The sequence below is a fragment of the Vollenhovia emeryi genome, unplaced genomic scaffold, assembly GCF_000949405.1.
Source record: "Vollenhovia emeryi isolate VEMERY1.0 unplaced genomic scaffold, V.emery_V1.0 DF939137.1, whole genome shotgun sequence".
Classification (NCBI taxonomy): domain Eukaryota; kingdom Metazoa; phylum Arthropoda; class Insecta; order Hymenoptera; family Formicidae; genus Vollenhovia; species Vollenhovia emeryi.
Genome location: NW_011967229.1, coordinates 2496803 through 2513822, shown reverse-complemented (window position 1 = coordinate 2513822; position 17020 = coordinate 2496803). Strand labels below are relative to the sequence as shown.

At 34.9% G+C, this 17020-nt stretch overlaps 3 protein-coding genes across 4 annotated transcripts; all 3 read right to left on the bottom strand.

The window, feature by feature from the left end:
• Positions 1–552: 552 nt before the first annotated feature.
• LOC105567516 lies at positions 553–4330 on the bottom strand. Its single transcript, XM_012022443.1, has 7 exons — positions 4313–4330; positions 4103–4157; positions 3899–3966; positions 2767–2920; positions 2256–2444; positions 1930–2050; positions 553–1258 (listed from the first exon to the last, which is right to left on the bottom strand). The coding sequence occupies exons 3-7, from the start codon at positions 3960–3962 to the stop codon at positions 1067–1069; spliced, it is 720 nt and encodes a 239-aa protein (XP_011877833.1). The 5' UTR covers positions 3963–3966; positions 4103–4157; positions 4313–4330; the 3' UTR covers positions 553–1066.
• A 3216-nt stretch (positions 4331–7546) lies between these two features.
• LOC105567517 lies at positions 7547–11810 on the bottom strand. Of its 2 annotated transcripts, none has more exons than XM_012022445.1 (6): positions 11704–11810; positions 10566–10633; positions 9442–9595; positions 8931–9125; positions 8595–8712; positions 7547–7947 (listed from the first exon to the last, which is right to left on the bottom strand). In XM_012022445.1, exons 2-6 carry the CDS (start codon positions 10627–10629, stop codon positions 7756–7758), a joined length of 723 nt encoding a protein of 240 aa, XP_011877835.1. In that variant the 5' UTR covers positions 10630–10633; positions 11704–11810; the 3' UTR covers positions 7547–7755. The 2 variants fall into 2 exon arrangements, with proteins under 2 accessions (XP_011877835.1, XP_011877834.1); XM_012022444.1 differs by lacking the exon at positions 11704–11810 and adding an exon at positions 11520–11675.
• A 1371-nt stretch (positions 11811–13181) lies between these two features.
• On the bottom strand, positions 13182–16773 carry LOC105567513 (the record flags this gene model as incomplete). Its single annotated transcript, XM_012022439.1, has 3 exons — positions 13182–13601; positions 14803–14911; positions 16529–16773. Coding segments are annotated over 3 exons (552 nt in total), but the record flags the coding sequence as incomplete, so codon positions are not given.
• Positions 16774–17020: the final 247 nt, after the last annotated feature.

Genomic DNA, 17020 nt, shown 5'->3' with positions numbered 1-17020 from the left:
TTTTGATAGTGAAAATACTCTGATTTCAATTCTTAATAACGTCAAATATTTTCAAAACTAAAAAATTCGTACCGACAGCACGAATATCTCAAGTTACATTTTATTATATTTTATTTCTTCAAAACGGTGCAGTAAAGACTATTGAAACTTGGTAGATATTTTCATCTATTCGTATACTAGATGTATAAAAAAAATTCAAAACACTGGTACTATTTCTTCTACATTTTTTTATCTGTTTTATCCGTGAAGATCGGCTTTTCCCATAAGAGTACGTGTAAAATCAGTGTAAATTAAAATAGTTATATCTCATTTAGTGGATGCATTTTTACTTTTCTGCAATAAATTAGAAAGACTAAAAGAACAATTTCACAAATTTTTAGCGACTTTGTACTATTTTGAAGATAGGTCCGATACATCCTTAAAAGAGAGATTCCTCCTCCTTCTCTTTTTCTCACTCGGAAATTCTATTAAAAATCACTTGAGAAATAAAATAGAAAATACAACGATCGCAGCGGTTATACTCTGGAATAGCTTAAATATTAATTTTCAGTGTGCAAGAGTAAATTTGTATTTTATTTAAAATCGAATTAACAGACGTATTACAATGTAGCCTAAAATATACGTTAAATATATATAAATGTACATACATAAATGTTAAAAAGATACAACATTCTGCTGTACAACAGGCTCCTTTACTCATTTGTTTAAAATAAGTAAGTCAGACCAGAACCAGGATAAATTAATATTTAATTTGTCGCAGAAATATGTATATTGTACATATAAAATATTTAATATTTTAATACACCAACATTAAAGCATTCCAGATAGATAAAAAGACGTTTCGGAGAACGAATTTTAACTAATTTTTTCAGTAAAACTCTCGCTCGTTTTGATATATTAATGACATAAGTATGTTCTCGCCGGAACATATTCATTTCGCCTTAACCTTTAATAAACTGTATATATTTTTGGCACATCTATATCGTTTCGTCGATTTGATCGTGACCGTACAAATGACTGATTAGACAAGAATGATGTTAATATGGCGAAAAGCTTCAATGCTGGACTATGGATATAGCAATTTCATTAATTCAGAAAGTTTCTTAGTGCATAAGAAAGTGTTAACATACTTTTTCACAAGTTTAATGATCTCCTGTACAATCGTATCATTGTTGAGGATATTAGGTGCCATATCGGAAATCACAGCACTCAGTATTGCGGACAAATCATCGTCATTAAAAAGACCTGTCACTTTCAACTGCAAATAATAGAACGAAATAGCAATTGGAAAAACAGAAAGAGAGACACGAGGATTAAAATTGACATTTGGGAATAAATTTTTAAACATAAAAGACAGTAACAATAAATGACTAATTAATTGAAATTTATGTCGAAAACAATTAAATAATGTACGAAAAGATTGCGTGAAATTAAAAAATGAAGTTTTGTATAGTGATTTCTAGCTGATTGTTGCACGTAAAAGTTCGATTTCCAAAGATCTTATTTAACGTTCTTTTAAAAAAAAATTTTTTTTTCTACAATTACATAAAACGATACAATTTTTTTACAAAAATCTGCTTTAATTCTTGCTAAATATTTTTAAATTATTATTACGATAAATTTCTGAGAATAGGGAAGAAGAACTTTGTGCAACGAAAGAAAAACATTTCAGTAAGTATCATATAAGTTATTAATATATTCTACCAGTTATTTAATATATTTTAAATAATTTGACGTTAACTCTTCGTAAAACAGAGTACTCAGGTTTCATCAATTACATCTACCCTTTTTCTCTTAGAATGTTTTTGAGAATCTGTGATATAAAGTCGAAATTACATACTTAATAAACGTAACAGTTTTCTTGTAAAAATTGCACAAGAACAAAAGAACGCAAAGGAAAGACGAGATCTTTTAAATCAGGTTACTTACATCTAGCGATTTTAAAGAAAGTTTCAATTTCATGTCCTGTATTTGCACGTGTCCGTCGAATATCCCGCCTTCCAATGTCATATTTAAGTTCGTATCAAAAGCGAAACCTCTCGCGGACATTCTGAAATGTGAACGCGTAATATATCATTAGCTTTAACATCTTACGAGCTAAATGTGTATTTTAAAATGCTTATAAAGATAGACACGGCATTATTAAGTAGAAACATTTACGAAAAGTTGAAAATGTCTCACAACAAATCTGTGAAAATCTTAAAATTCAAATTGTATTGGTTTCGATTCAGGATCGTTAAGGAACAAATACTCACTTAATCGCACCCTTGCCGTAAATGTTGAAGCCGTTGATTATAGCATTCACAGAATAATCGGTATTTAAGGATATAAATGGCCACGAAAGGTGAAGATCCAAAGAAGGTGGTAACAACGTGAGGGCACTCTTGACAATATCATATTCGGACAAACCGTTTGCGTTGACATTCGTCAAGATCGCATCCAATCTGAAAATGCGAAACATAAATTAAATTTATAAGTCATTTAATCCTGCGCCAAACAACACATATACACCCGTAATTCTTTTTGTTTAAGTGACATGTATTATCAGCTGAAGCTATTAGAAAAAAATATTAAAATATTAAAGAACGCTTGTAATTTTACTAAAAAGAAGGTAAGCGGGAGTCGCGGATTTACAACATATAAAATGAATTTACAAAATAAATGGACGAAGAAAAGATAACAGGCTACGAAGCCGTTGCAATACGTGGCTCCGCACTTCTTTTCATGCTGCGAATATAATTTATTTTAAATTGGAATGGCACGTACTTTACTACGTCCTCGTCTACATTGAACTGTAGGCGGTCCGCGTGGAATGGATCGAGAACCGGAATTCCGAGTGACTCGTTTCCAGTCTTTAATGTAGTTTTTAACTTCTTAAGAAAATCCTCAAGCCCGTTCTCCGCATATAATAAGTCTTTAACTGAAAGTCAAAATTTGTGCGATGCAGTTTACAAACAAATGCCAAACGAATGCAAGTTTACGTTGTATTCCTAGCGAAATATTATTGTTTAAGTGAAACAATATCTCTCCCATTAGTAGGAAATACGTGAGGTCCAAAGATCCATAAACTCGTGAAAATTAATCCTATTAAATAATAAATTGAAGTAAGATAATACATTTAATAATAACGCGATAGTTTGAAAATACGCTAATATGACTTTTTTATCAAAACTGTTGTAAAATAATTATTTCTGAAAAAAGGCAACTATATCAAAAATGTCTCGAAACAAATAACTAAGTGGCAAATTAAAAAACGCACGGATAGTACAAAGATAATAAATGTAAGACGATGACTCTTCTACAAAAATATAACTTTGCTTATTAAGTCCTCTACGTGCTTTCCTGTTCCAAATTCTTGTAACTCAGGTCACAATCAACATTTTTAAACAACAATTGGTATTAGGTCTATAAAGAATTACACTTTCCGGAAATCTAGTCGTTGATGAGGTAAAAAGGTGACCAACCCCTATCTTTTTACCGACATATATTTCACTAATAGTTGATTCCGTCTACCACTTTTTCACTAGAGTAAATCTGTGTAATTACTATTTGAGTAAACTGTAACAAAAATTCTACTCAAAAAGGCAAACGAAATTATTCATTGCTTACTTATTTTTCAATGACAGTGCAGTTGTTATTTTTATTTCTATTTTCAAACTTCATGTCTTTCTTTTTGGTTATCCCACCTTATCGCCGACTAGTTTTTCAGAACGAGCAACTCTTTTTGTCTCTAAATATCAATTACGGTCTAAAAATTGTCATTAGGACCTGAATTATAAGGATTCGAAACGGAAAAGCTCGTACGAGCCTCCGAGGACTTAATGGGTTAATGTATCTCTAGAGAAATACACAGGTGAAATACAAGGAAACACGATAGAAAATATAGATATCTGCTTACACTTTGTCTTCGCTGCCCACGCGTTGCAGCAGATCAAGATGAGTCCGAACGCCACCAGGTTCATTTTTCTGCGTGAGGGAGAAAATTTCTGTTAAGTTACCTCCACCTCGGTCACATAAAGCTAACATAAATCATAAAGCTAACGAATTCACCGCCAGTCGTTATCACCGGCCAGTGTTATTATGAGAGAACATTGCCGATTACCTAATGTTTTTTTTTTTGCAAACTTTCGCGACGCACGTGTAACGAACAGAATCGTCTGAAAGAAATATACAAAAAATTCTTTCGACACGTCACTCGTTTAGTATCTGTACTTAGAATTATATATTTTGTATTATCTGTAACTATACTTATATGAACTTATGTTCCCAACGCTTAAAACGAATGTATTTTATTTTATTGTACGTTATTTACGCAGAACTCGTTGCAGGGTGATTTATGTCGGTAAGCTCTGCCGTCCGACTTTCCGTTGAGCTAAACGGCTCGAACAAAACTACGGGCTGGAAAAAAATGTGGACGTATTTATAGTCCACATTTTATTGTCAATATTGAATCTTTAAACAGAGTATCAAGATGTGTTCATTGATTACGCGACGACTCGATCTTCGGCCAGCCGGGAGTTCGATTTTGTAAAACGGACAAAAGCGCGCGACGTTTTAATACTTCGTCTTTCTCTCGTCGAAAAATTCCATTGTGTCGCATTATAATCGCGAAAGTAATCGCTAACGGCAGTTTCCGTGGTGCGTTGTGTATGCAGGAAACGCAATTAACTATAATTATGTCGTCACAATAACTTAATTTTGGAATGCTGGCAATGTTGGTTTTCGCATAACGAGTCTTCTTATCGAATCCGAAGATCAGACTAGAGATCAGATTACGATTCTGTTTGTTATGTTGCACCTTGTGTAACGCAATTAAGCTAAATATGTCGACATATACGTGTATAGGCAGAATTAAGTTCGAATCGTCGATGCTTCGAAAAATTTTTTCCTTAGTCAGAAACTAAAAACCATTTTTTCATACAACATTAACAGTTCGTGTTAATTTAATAGCATCCAATATTCGATACGTTCGTCAAACATAACAGTCTCAGTCAGAATTGTAATTACTAATTGGAATTCGAGAACCCGCCGCGGTTAAATTAGGAAAGTACACTGCGATGTTCAGCGAGGTCCATTACACGTCGATGCTAGTTAATATCGCAGATAGACAATGCTTCAGATAACGTTACGTATTATCTGTAATATTATTTTACCGCGAGTTGATAACAGGAATCGGGACAGTATGATAAATGCACAATTACCTCATGCATTTCGGTAGGCTCGATAGATTCGCGTATAATTGAAGTAAATACACAATCGAGTGAACAATTCGAGTTTAGTGTGTTGTTCTAATACTTTAATTTAAGATCGCGCGATAAAATGAGTGAAGGATACATAATGTACATAAAATCACGTGCTGTGCATATAACACGTGCTGCAAGAAAATGATTAAGTCAAGCCTTATCGTTAAATTCCTCCTCTCTTTCAATCTAGATTTTATTGAATTATCTTATCTCCCGTTTGGATAAAACGGACGATGTCACGCGAGCGTATCGTATTTCAAAGTTTATTCATTAGCACATACTGGGCGCTAAAAATACATTGGCGCTCTCGATTTCCAGAAATAGTTTTGTATGAAAGATGGTGTGTACAGGGTACATATTTTTCTCTTTCTCTCTTTATATTTCTAGCCATAGTTCGCCGATATCGAATCTTAAAGCAGGACATGAGGGTTTCTTCGTTCATTGCGTGTATCGCGCTACAATTCGGTCTTTGGCCGGTCGAGAAATTTGATTTCATTGAACTAGAGACCATCAATGGTTCATTATTTATATATAATATTCCGGTAATCGACAATTACGTGCATAAACTTTCTTCAAATTCGTGTACACGGATTACACGTGTAGCATGGAACTCTATTTCAAACCAACGTGTTTCTATCTCGCCGTAAACTTTCGCTATCGTCCTACGTTTAGTTGAAAGTTTCTTTAGGAAAATGTTTATCTGAATAATGTCAATATTCAACGAACGTTATAAAATTGATTGCACGCGTACTGCTGCACAGTGTTGCATTTCCGACATTGCAAACTCGTTAACTCGACTCGCGTAGTACCGCGCGCTATCGAGGAAGCGAAGTTGACGCAATGCGCGCTTCGTACTCTGCAGTCGTTAACGAGATGTCGCGAGTATGAAACGGATTTGTCTCGAGTCGCGCGACATTGCGACTCGCTCGATTAGTGAATACGATCGTTATATCGACCAGGTCTTAACGTTTAATCGCATCTTAATCTACTGACGATCGGCGCAGCGCCAGTTTTGCGCTCGGTATATATCTGGCCGAAACGCGAGATCTCGCGCGATTTTGTCGATCAAGATCCGTCCGTCACGCGAACGATTAGCAGGATGACAGTCGTATTTTTAATTACCCCCCTACGCTCGATTGTCTAACCTCTGTCACCTACGTTACAACTCGGGATCGGCGTAAACCGCGAACGCATGTGCGCCGTTTGCTGTCCGAGGCGCGCGAAAAGTGCACGAAGGTGCACGCGGGGAGCAACAGGTACAGCGTCGCCGCGGCGCAAAGTTGACAGCGCGACTTTCGAATTCCACCTCCGTCATCTTAAAATTCGCGAGACGTCGCCGTGTGATCTGCCAATCGTAACTCCATTGCTTTTTCCGTGGTGATCTTTTCTCTAATAAACTGCGCGTCGCGTGACGTCGGGAATGAATGCCGTGTAAAGTGTTGCATATCGATGCCATGTTCACGTGCGTTGCGCGCGAAGTGCTATGGAAGTGCCGTGCAAGAACGACCGCGAAACAATAAAAGAGAAGGACGAGGGCGGAGCAACCGTAAGGTGAGACATTTATTGTCACTCGCCAAATTACGTCTGAGAAAGCCGTCACTTATTTGTTGAAGAATCTCAGTAGAGTCTCTTTTCTAGACTGTTATTTTTCTATAAATAGATCCACGTGCCATTTCCCTAATAATCAAATTTAGTGAAATTTTAATTAACTTAAATTAATTGACTGATATAGTTAACTTTCAATCGTTAAACCTTCTTGTTTGACTGATCGGAAATTCTTCAGGGTCGCCAGCAAAAATTAAAAACATCCTCTTGTTTGAATTATTTATATGTATAATAAAATAGAGAAAAAACTCTTATTTGAAAAATTCCGAAAAGAGAGATTCCTCCTCTTTCTCTTTTTCTCCCTCGGAAATTCTACTAAAAATCTATTGGGAAATTAAATAGAAAATACAACGATCGCAGCGGTTATACTCTGGAATAGCTTAAATATTAATTTTCAGTGTGTAAGCGTAAATTTGTCTTTTATTGAAAATTGAATTAACATACAATGTTGCGTAAAATATATGTTAAATATATATAAATGTACATATATAAATGTTAAAAAAGATCAATCTTTACTCATTTCTCTAAAATAGATAAGCGAGAACGGATCAGGATAAATTATAGTTACGTTTGTGGCAGATATATGAATGTACAAGATGTATTATTACTTCAATATATCTGCTATTAAAATAATATCTACTAGTAATTACTATAATATATCCCTATTAAAGCATTCAAGATAGATAAAAAGACGTTTCGGGTAATGAATTTTTACTAATTTGTAATCAGCAAAACTCTAGTTCATTTTGATACATTCATGGTACATGTTCTCACCGGAATATATTCATTTTATTCTTATCTTTAATAACCTATCTATATTTATATCGTTTCGTCGGTTTCATCGTGACGGTACAAATGACTGACTAAACAATAACGACGTCAGTATGACGAAAAGTTTAATGCCGGGCTAAGTATATATTATATCCGTTAATTCATAAATTGTTTTAGTACTTAAGTAATAAGTAAGGATCTTCTTGGCATGATGATTGAACAGGTCTAGAATCGTGTCATTGTTAAGTACGTCAGGTGCCATATCAGAAATTGCAGCACTCACTGCTGCGGAAAATTTAGCGTCGTCCATAAGACCTGTCATTTGAAACTGCAAATAATAGAAAGAAATAGCAATTGGAAGAAAGGAAAGAGAGGCTCGAAGATAAAAATTGACACCTAGGGGTAAGTTTAAAAAAAAATCGAAGGCAGTAACGATAAATGATTAATTAATTGAAACTTATGTCGAAAACAATTAAATAGTAAACGAAAAAATTGCTTGAGATTAAAAATGATATTTTGAGTAGTCATTTCCAGCTGATTGTTGCTCATAAAAGTTCGATTTTTACAGCACTTATTTAACGCTCTGTTTTTAACATACACGAAACGATACAATTCTTTTACAAAGTCTGCTTTAATTTCCGCTAAATACTTTCAAATTATTATTATTACAATAAATTTCTGAAAATATAGGAAAGAAGAAAGTGCAACGAAAGAAAAACATTTCAGTATCAAATAAGTTATTAATATATTCAACCAGTTATTTCAATATATTTTAAATAATTTTACGTTAACTTTTCGAAAATCATAGTATTTAAGTTGTCCCAATTACATGTATCCCTTTTCTCTTAGAAAGTTTTAGAGAATCTGTTATATGAAGTCGAAATTACATATTTAATAAACAGTTTCCTTGCAAAGATTGCACTAGAACGAAAGAACGAAAAGTAAGGACTAGATTTTTTTAACCAGTTTACTTACATCCAGCGATTTTGTAGAAATTTTAAATTTTATGTCCTTTACTCGCACGTGTGCGGCTCGGCCGCCTGTCAATGTTAAATCCATTTTCGCGTCAACATCCAAGTTTTCTAGGGATATTCTGAAAATTAAACGCCCAGTATATCGTAACTTTAACATTTTACGCTCTGAATGTGCATTTTAACTTCAGACGAATCAAAATTATTATGAAGGTATACCCGACATTATTTGGAGGAAGCATTTACGAAAGTTGAAAACGTATCACAGAGAACTTGAGAAAATCTTAGAATTATAATTATACTGATTTCGATTCCTGATCATTAAGGAACAAATACTCACTTTATCGTACCCTTGCCGTAAATGTTGAAGTAGTTGTATTTAGCATCCATAGAATAATCAGCATTTAAGGATAACAATGGCCACAATATATGAAGATTCAAACTAGGTGGTAACATCTTCTCGGTAGAATTGACAACGTCATACTCGGAGAAACCGTATGCATTGATATTCGTAAAATTCGTGTTCACTCTGAAACTGTGCGAGAAACATCAAAGAAATTTATAAGTCAATATACGTGCAATTCACACGCACACACGGTCGTCTGTTCGTTGAAATATGCGTATTATCAGCTGAAACTATTAGAAAAAATACTAAAATATTTAAGAAGATTTGTAATTTTACCAAAAAGAAGGTGAGCGAGAGTCGCGGATTTACAACATATAAAATGAATTTACAAAACAAATGGATGAAGAAATGATAACAGGCTACGAAGCCGTTGCGATACTTGGCTTCGCACTTCTTTTCATGTTGCGAATATTTATAATTTATTTTAAATTGGAATGGCACGTACTTTACTACGTCCTCGTCTACATTGAACTGTAGGCGGTCCGCGTGGAATGGATCGAGAACCGGAATTCCGAGTGACTCGTTTCCAGTCTTAAATGTAGTTTTTAACCTCTTGAAAAAATCCTGTATCCGGTTGTCCTCGCGTAACAGGCCTTTAACTAAAAGTCAAAATTCGTGCGATGCAGTTTACAAACTAATGTCAAACAAATGCAAGCTTATGTTGTATTCCTGGCGAAATATTATTGTCTAAGAGAAAAAAATATCCCGCAATGGTAAGAAATACGTGAGTTCAAAAGATCCAAAGTCGTGAAAATTAATACTATTAAATAATAAATTGAACTAAGATAATACATTTAATAATAACGCGATTGTTCGAAAATACGCGGGTACGACTCTTGGATAAAAAATGTTGTAAAATAAATAATTCTGAAAAAGAACAACTGAATGTTTCGAAACAAATGTCTAAGCGACAAATTAAAAAATACGCGGGTAGTACAAAGATAATAAATGTAAGACGATGACTCTTCTACAAAAATGTAGCTTCACTTATTAAGTCCTCTACGTGCTTTCTTGTTTATAATTCTTGTGACTCAGGTCGCAATCGACATTTTTAAGCAACAAGTGGTATTTAAGTATACAAAGAATTACACTTTCCGAAAATCTAGTCGGCGATGAGGTAAAAAGGTGAGCAACCCCTATCTTCCAATCGACATATATTTAACTAACAAGTGATTTCGTCTACCACTTTTCCAATAGAATAAATCTATATAATTCTTATTTGAGTAAACTATAACAAAAATTCTGCTCAAAAAGGCAAACGAAATTATTCATTGCTTACTTATTGTTCAATGACAGTGCAGTTGTTATTTTTTACCTTTATTTTAAACCTTCATGTCTTTCTTTTTGGTTATCCCACCCTATCGCCGACTAGATCTTAAAAATGAGCAACTCTTTTTGTCTCTAAATATCAATTACGGTCTAAACATTTTCGTCGGGACCTGAATTACAAGGATTTGAAACGGAAAAGCTCGTACGAGCCTCCGTGGACTTAATGGATTAATGTATCTTTAGAAAAATACACAGGAGATATACAAGGAAATAAGAGAGAAAATATAGATATCTGCTTACTCTTTGTCCTCGCCGCCCAGGCGTTGCAGCAGATCAAGATGAGTCCGAACGCCACCAGATTCATTTTTCTGCGTGAGGGAGAAAATTTCTGTTAAGTCACCTCCACCTCGGCCACAAATCCTAAAGCTAACGAATTCGTCGCCGGTAGAGCTCCCTAGCACACGTGTACTAGACTACACGTGTAATCCGTGTATTTAACTTATCCGTGTTTTAACTCGTGTACACGAATTTGAAGAATTTTCATTTGCGTGAATCCGTGAACACGTGAATGTGACACGTGTTCACGAATATCCGTGAACGTGTACGCGAATGTCCGTGTATATGACATAACATATGTAGACGTGTAGCCGTGTATACAATAGGAAAATATTTAAAGAGTTATGTGATAAAATCTGGATAAAACTTGGAATACTGGAATTATGCGTGTACATATGTCGAACCACATATGCAGAAATAGAGATCTCTCATCAAATTTTGATAAATATTCGCACAAGTTTACACGTATCGCACATACACGAATGTACGTGTACACGTGTCACGTACACAGGTACACGTGAATGAAGGTACTTTAAATCCGTGTACACGCATCACGTGTACACGTGAATCTTAAAACACGTATCCAATCGAAAGCTCTAGTCGCTATCACCCATGGACCTAAGAATCTCTGGACCGAGCACGAAGTGGGAGAACGGGCAAGGGGGCTGGCAAATTTGCGGTAAGGGGGGGGCGAGAGTGCTCTCCTTTTCTGTCCTCTTGGTATCTCATGGTATCTCTTTCTACAAGAGGTGAATGTGACCTCTTGTAGAAAGAGAGGTCCAACGGGACAGAAAAGGAGAGCACTCTCGCCCCCCTTACCGCAAATTTGCCAGCCCCCTCGCCGTATGCTCGGTCCAGAGATTCTTAGGTCCATGCTATCACCGGCCAGTGTTATTATGAGAGGACATTGCCGATTACCGAATGTCTTTTTGCAAACTTCCGCGACGCACGTGTAACGAACAGAAACGTCCGAGAGAAATATCCATAAACTCGTTCGACGCATCACTCGTTTAGTGGCTGTACTTAGAATTGCGTACTTCGTATTGTCTGTAACTACTTATATAAACTGCTTATATTCCAAAGGTCTAAAACGAATGTATACCATTTACGTAGAGCTCGTTGCAGGTTTACGTTGGTTTATAAGCCCTGCCGTCCGACTTTGCGTTGGATTAAACGGCACGAACAAAACTGCGAGCTGAAAGAAATGTGGACGTATTTATAGGAACAGTTCGCCAATATTGAATCGTTAAGCAAAGCATCTCTTCATTGTTTGCGCGACGATTCGATCTTTGGTCGGCCTAGGAATTCTATTTCATATATAGGGCGGACGAAAGCGCGCAACGTTACATTTAACTTCGTCTTTCTCTCGTCGAAAAATTCTATTGTGTCGCGTTGCAATCACGAAAGTGATCGCTAACGGCAGTCTCCGTGTTGTGTATCGAGGAAGCGCAATTAACCATAATGATGTCGTCACAATTAATTTTATTTTGGAACGCTGGCAATGTTTGTTTTCGCATAGCGAGTCTCGTCGAGCCCGAAGATTAGACTAGAGATTAGATTGCAATTCTGCTTGTTACGCTGCAAGTTGTGTAACCCAATGAAGCGACATGTATAGGAATAATGCACGTGTTTCGCTCGCTGGTCGGGAATTCGAAAGCCGGTGGAAGTATTTTTCTTAAACCGCCACTATATAAATACCATATTTGACGACAGAAAATAATTCGTGTCGTTATAACATTTCCTTACGTCGGAAACTAAAAAGTATTTTTTCATGCAACAATAACAGTTCGTGTTGATTTAATGGCATCGAATACTCGATACATTCGTCGAACATAAAAATCTCTGTCGGAATTGTATTTAAGTACTAATTGGAATTTGAGAACCCGGTTAAATAAGGAAAGTATACTGTGACGTTCAACGAGGTCAATTTCATGTCGATGCCAATTAATATCGCAGATAGACAATGCTGCAGATAATGTTACGTATTATCTGTGAAATTATTTAACTGCGAGTTGATATTAGGAGTCTGGACAGTGTGATAAATGCACAATTATTTTATGCATTTCAATAGACGGACTCGCGTATAAGTGAAGTGAATACACACTAGTGAACAATTCGATTTTAGTGTGTTGTTCTAATACTTTAATTTAAGATCGCGCGATAAAATGACTGAAAGATCATAATGTACATAAAATCACGTGCTGCAAGATAACGATTAAATTAAAGCTTATTGTTAGATTTTTCTCTTTTTCAATCTAGTTGTTATTGAAGTATCGTATCTCCAGTTTGGTTAAAATGGACAATGTCGCGCAAAAGTATCGTATTTTCGAAGTCTATCCATTAGCATATACAGGGCGCCAAAAATACGTTTGCACTCTCATTTTCCAGGAATAACCTTATATGAAAGATGATGTGTACAGGGCACATCTTTTTCTCTTTCTCTCTTTCATACCTTGCTGTATACACTGACAAGTTCCATACACGGTCCATTTTTAATACTGGTTACAAAAATAACACGAAGAAAAAACTGACATGAAAGGAGGATCTTATTATAAAAGAAGAAGCAGTCTTTTCACGCTTGTCGTGTTAATATTAATTTTATTGCACACAAGTAATTTTTATCACAGAAATAATTTTAGTGTAAGAGCGAGACATCGTCAAGGACTGTTTATTTTTGACGATGCTAGCAGCAAACGCTCTTTAAGTGCTCTTTATTGTCATCGCATTTGTATCATTTAATCGACCGGGATTGCGATTGTAAAAAGTATTAATAGCGTGGCATCGACTTATAACCGAAAGATATTACAGACCTAGTATTTTCAAAAGATCCTTAAGCGTTATTGTGGACAGAAACTCGTTGGCGAGTGTCTTAATGATCTCATTAACATTGTCCGTAACGTCCTTTTGGTACTCGTCGATCATCTTCGGCACCATATCGGAGATCGTATCGCTCAATAACTTGGATGTGTCCTCATCGTCGTACAGCCCCGTCGCGTGAAACTGCAAGCGAGGAAAACGGAAAATTTAGTAGAAATTGGGAACAGTGAAAAGTGACAGAAAATTAATTTATTATTACATTTCATGCAATGAAACTGATTGAGGAATAAGAGACCTTACGAAAAAAAAGTGAAAATAGATTTCAATCTAACTTCTATACTGATTGCGAGTCGTTACATATGAAGTGTCAAACTGCAGTAATTTTGGCATAATTGTAATTTTTCAAATTAAAACAAATTTATCAAAGCGAAAATTAAATGTGCAGAAAGTTAAATTAATTTTTACATAAATCAAGCGAACTGACTTCAACTCATTTCTTTTTTCTAACTGAATTTGATTTCTTTTTAATCATTAACGTTATTATTTCGATGTATGTATACAATACATATATGTTTATTAATTAGAAAGTTTCTGGGGGCACAACTACAATTTTCTTAGCCAAATGAGTTGTAAATTTTTCGACTCTTTTCCATAATAGCTATTTGTAAAAGATCGATATCTCTGCAGCCAGCAAGTGCGACTGGGTCGCCTTTTTATGTATGCAAATTGAAGGGCAAGAAACGACGCGGCAGTGTTAACTCAATACTGTACGAGTGGCAGTTTTCTCGTATAATAATTAATTTAATTTTAAAAAATTAATATATTATTAATTAATCTTTAGACAACCCGCGCCAAACCTTCGATATGCACATATGTATGTACGTGTAATGTTTTGAAATCAGAGTCATTTTGCATTACATGTTAAATATATGCATATTTTTTACCTAGAGTAAAATTTTCACGATGCGCCAAAGTAATATACCTACGTACGTATATAATAGTATGAAATTAATAAATAATTTTTTTACTCGATTTTGCAAAATCAGATATGTATGACGTTTTAGGAAAAACTTGTAACACAAGCTTTAGAGAAATAGCCATATTAACGTGAGATGAAAAGACATTGATACAACAAAATTTAATATTTAAGATACGTAGTTGCAAAATGATGTTTAATTGAAATGAAATTACTCCTTATTTTGAATTTTTTGAACTATGTATACATTTTCTTTTCTCAAATGTTGTTGGAAGAGTAAAGTCATTTATTTAATATTGCATATTATTTTTGCAATGGTTCGATCGGTAGATCGCAGAATTGCGAATTCGGAGGATGATGATTGCAAAACGAAGAAAAAATTGACAAATTTGTAACTTAATTACTCACATCTAACGCTCCCAAAGAAATCTTCGTTACTACTTGTTTAACCTGGATATGCTTGTCTTTCAGTGTAAAGCTAAAGTTAATGCAGAATTTGAGGTCCTTCACGATGGCACTGAAAATTAAATGTATATTAAAAGCGAAAGCTAAAATTATTATCTTTCATTTTCAATGCTTTATTATCTTACATTTTTATTTTAAATAATTATTAATAGTGGCAATGTCACATCTATTGTAATTTTAAAGGCATGAATTTAATTGTGAAGAGATAGTATTTAATAATAAAATAATCATCTTAAACCCTAGATAAGCGCCGCCAAAAGAATAACCCGATTTTCTTTCTCGATTTCGTGCGTGTCGAGAAGACATGCGCAAATATAAATTTATCGTTTAATTTAACAACGAGACGATGAATCATCTGAAATTCAGAAAAAAGTCCCGTGTAAATTCCCGTCAAAGTAGTCTCGATTGAATTAGTCTCGTTTGCTAAGGGCGAGCCTGATCGCCGTAAGAAACCTGAACGAGATCGGCGCGATCGCGTGTTTCGCGCCAAGCATATAAATTCAGTCACGATTTAATAACGCGCTTTGTCGCAGTTGGCGTCGCCTGATAAAGTCGCGAAAGCGCTGAATGAAAAACGGCCAACTCATTGTCAGTCATCCTAGCTCTCGCTTTTTTCACGTACATATTTCAAGCATTGTAGTTAAATATAGCTGAAGCGGAATGAAAAATCGTTCTTCGCGAGATCGCGAAGATCAACGATTTTTCTCCCTGTGACATAATTATGCTAACAATAAATGTTTCGCATTTTTAAATTACTGTACGCGAAAAAAATGTTCTCTTAAAATTTACCCTGAAAATCATGTAATCGTGGGACAACGTGGCATTTTCAAGACCTTTACGAGAGTTTTTTGAAATTTTACCATACATTGTACTAGTAAACTGTATTCTTATTGCAAGTATAATTAGAGGAAAGTCCCCTATTATGGGATAGGCCCCTAATATGGGATAGCGGGATTTCTGCTAAATTAATAGACATTATCTGTTGATTCCACCATGAATTTTTTGCCCTTGGAGTGATGTCTGTTTAGTGGAAAATTGATTGTTAAATCGTGTAATCGTTGCGAAAAAAAGATTTGTAATTGAATTTGGACGTTGGAAACCTACTATCTCATAATAGAGGACTTTCCTCTATAAGTAAAATGTATGGTGGAATTGCAAACTGAATTTTTGGCCTTGGAGTGAAGTCTGCTCAGTGGAAAATTGATTGTTAAATCGTGTAATCGTTGCGAAATAAGATTTGTAATTGAATTTGAAAACCTACTATCTCATAATAGAGGACTTTCCTTTACTAGTAAAATGTATGGTAAAATTTCAAACAACCCTCATAAAATTCTTCAAAATGCCACGATTACATGACTTTTAGGATAAATTTTAAGAAAAAACTCTTTCTGTGTACATTTACGTATATACAGCAAAGATACCTGCTTATATTAATAATATATTACTATAACAAGATAGTTGCGGAAATTGCTGAAATCATATTAATTGAAATTAATACAATTTCTCTAAAGTTCAGATTTAATTTCTCATATTAATTCCTTTTTATCGGCGAGTAAATGAGATGCAAAAATTGGCGGTAAAATCCTTCCCCGCGATGGATATTGGAAAATCCCGAACTCATCCAAGTAATACGGTTAATTAGATTCTGTTGGAAGAAGCAAATACTTACTTCATCTTTCCGTTTCCATAAACGTCGAAGCCGAAGGCGTTGCCTTTCATGGAGTAATAAGTATTCGCGACTACCGTCGGCCAGCTGAGGTTTGCATTGGCTCTCAAACCAATCAATTTGAAGTCGGCGCTGCTGACATTATACGAGGACAAGCCATCTACCCTGGTGTCTGTCAAAAGCCCCGAGAACCTGTGCACAGAGAGAACGGTTTCTTTGAATTTAATAAATTTTATTAGATTCAAAGAAATTTATCTTTTGGAATAGTCCAAACAAACCAATTGTTGGTTCAACAAATATGATTATTTGACCTTTCAAATAATAAATAGCTTTACTTCAAATAAAATATTTGTTTGAAACGAAAGGAATATTCTCTTTAATCTAAAAGATATTATTGTTTCATTCAAACAGCATTATCGTTTGATAGAAAATATGTGAAACAAATGTATATGCATACATCTTTCTCCCTCTACATTAGAATTTTCCCTTCATTAA

Bases quoted from the DNA above. Each gene is read 5' to 3' on its own strand.
- LOC105567516 (XM_012022443.1), bottom strand. From the start codon at position 3,962: ATGAACCTGGTGGCGTTCGGACTCATCTTGATCTGCTGCAACGCGTGG. The intron at 2,921-3,898 runs GTAAGCAGATAT...TTTGACTTTCAG, and splicing joins GTGGGCAGCGAAGACAAAGT to TTAAAGACTTATTATATGCG. The intron at 2,051-2,255 runs GTGAGTATTTGT...TTCACATTTCAG, and splicing joins TACGGCAAGGGTGCGATTAA to AATGTCCGCGAGAGGTTTCG.
- LOC105567517 (XM_012022444.1), bottom strand. From the start codon at position 11,587: ATGGATATTTCTCTCGGACGTTTCTGTTCGTTACACGTGCGTCGCGGA. The intron at 9,596-10,565 runs GTAAGCAGATAT...TTTGACTTTTAG, and splicing joins CTGGGCGGCGAGGACAAAGA to TTAAAGGCCTGTTACGCGAG. The intron at 8,713-8,930 runs GTGAGTATTTGT...TTTAATTTTCAG, and splicing joins TACGGCAAGGGTACGATAAA to AATATCCCTAGAAAACTTGG.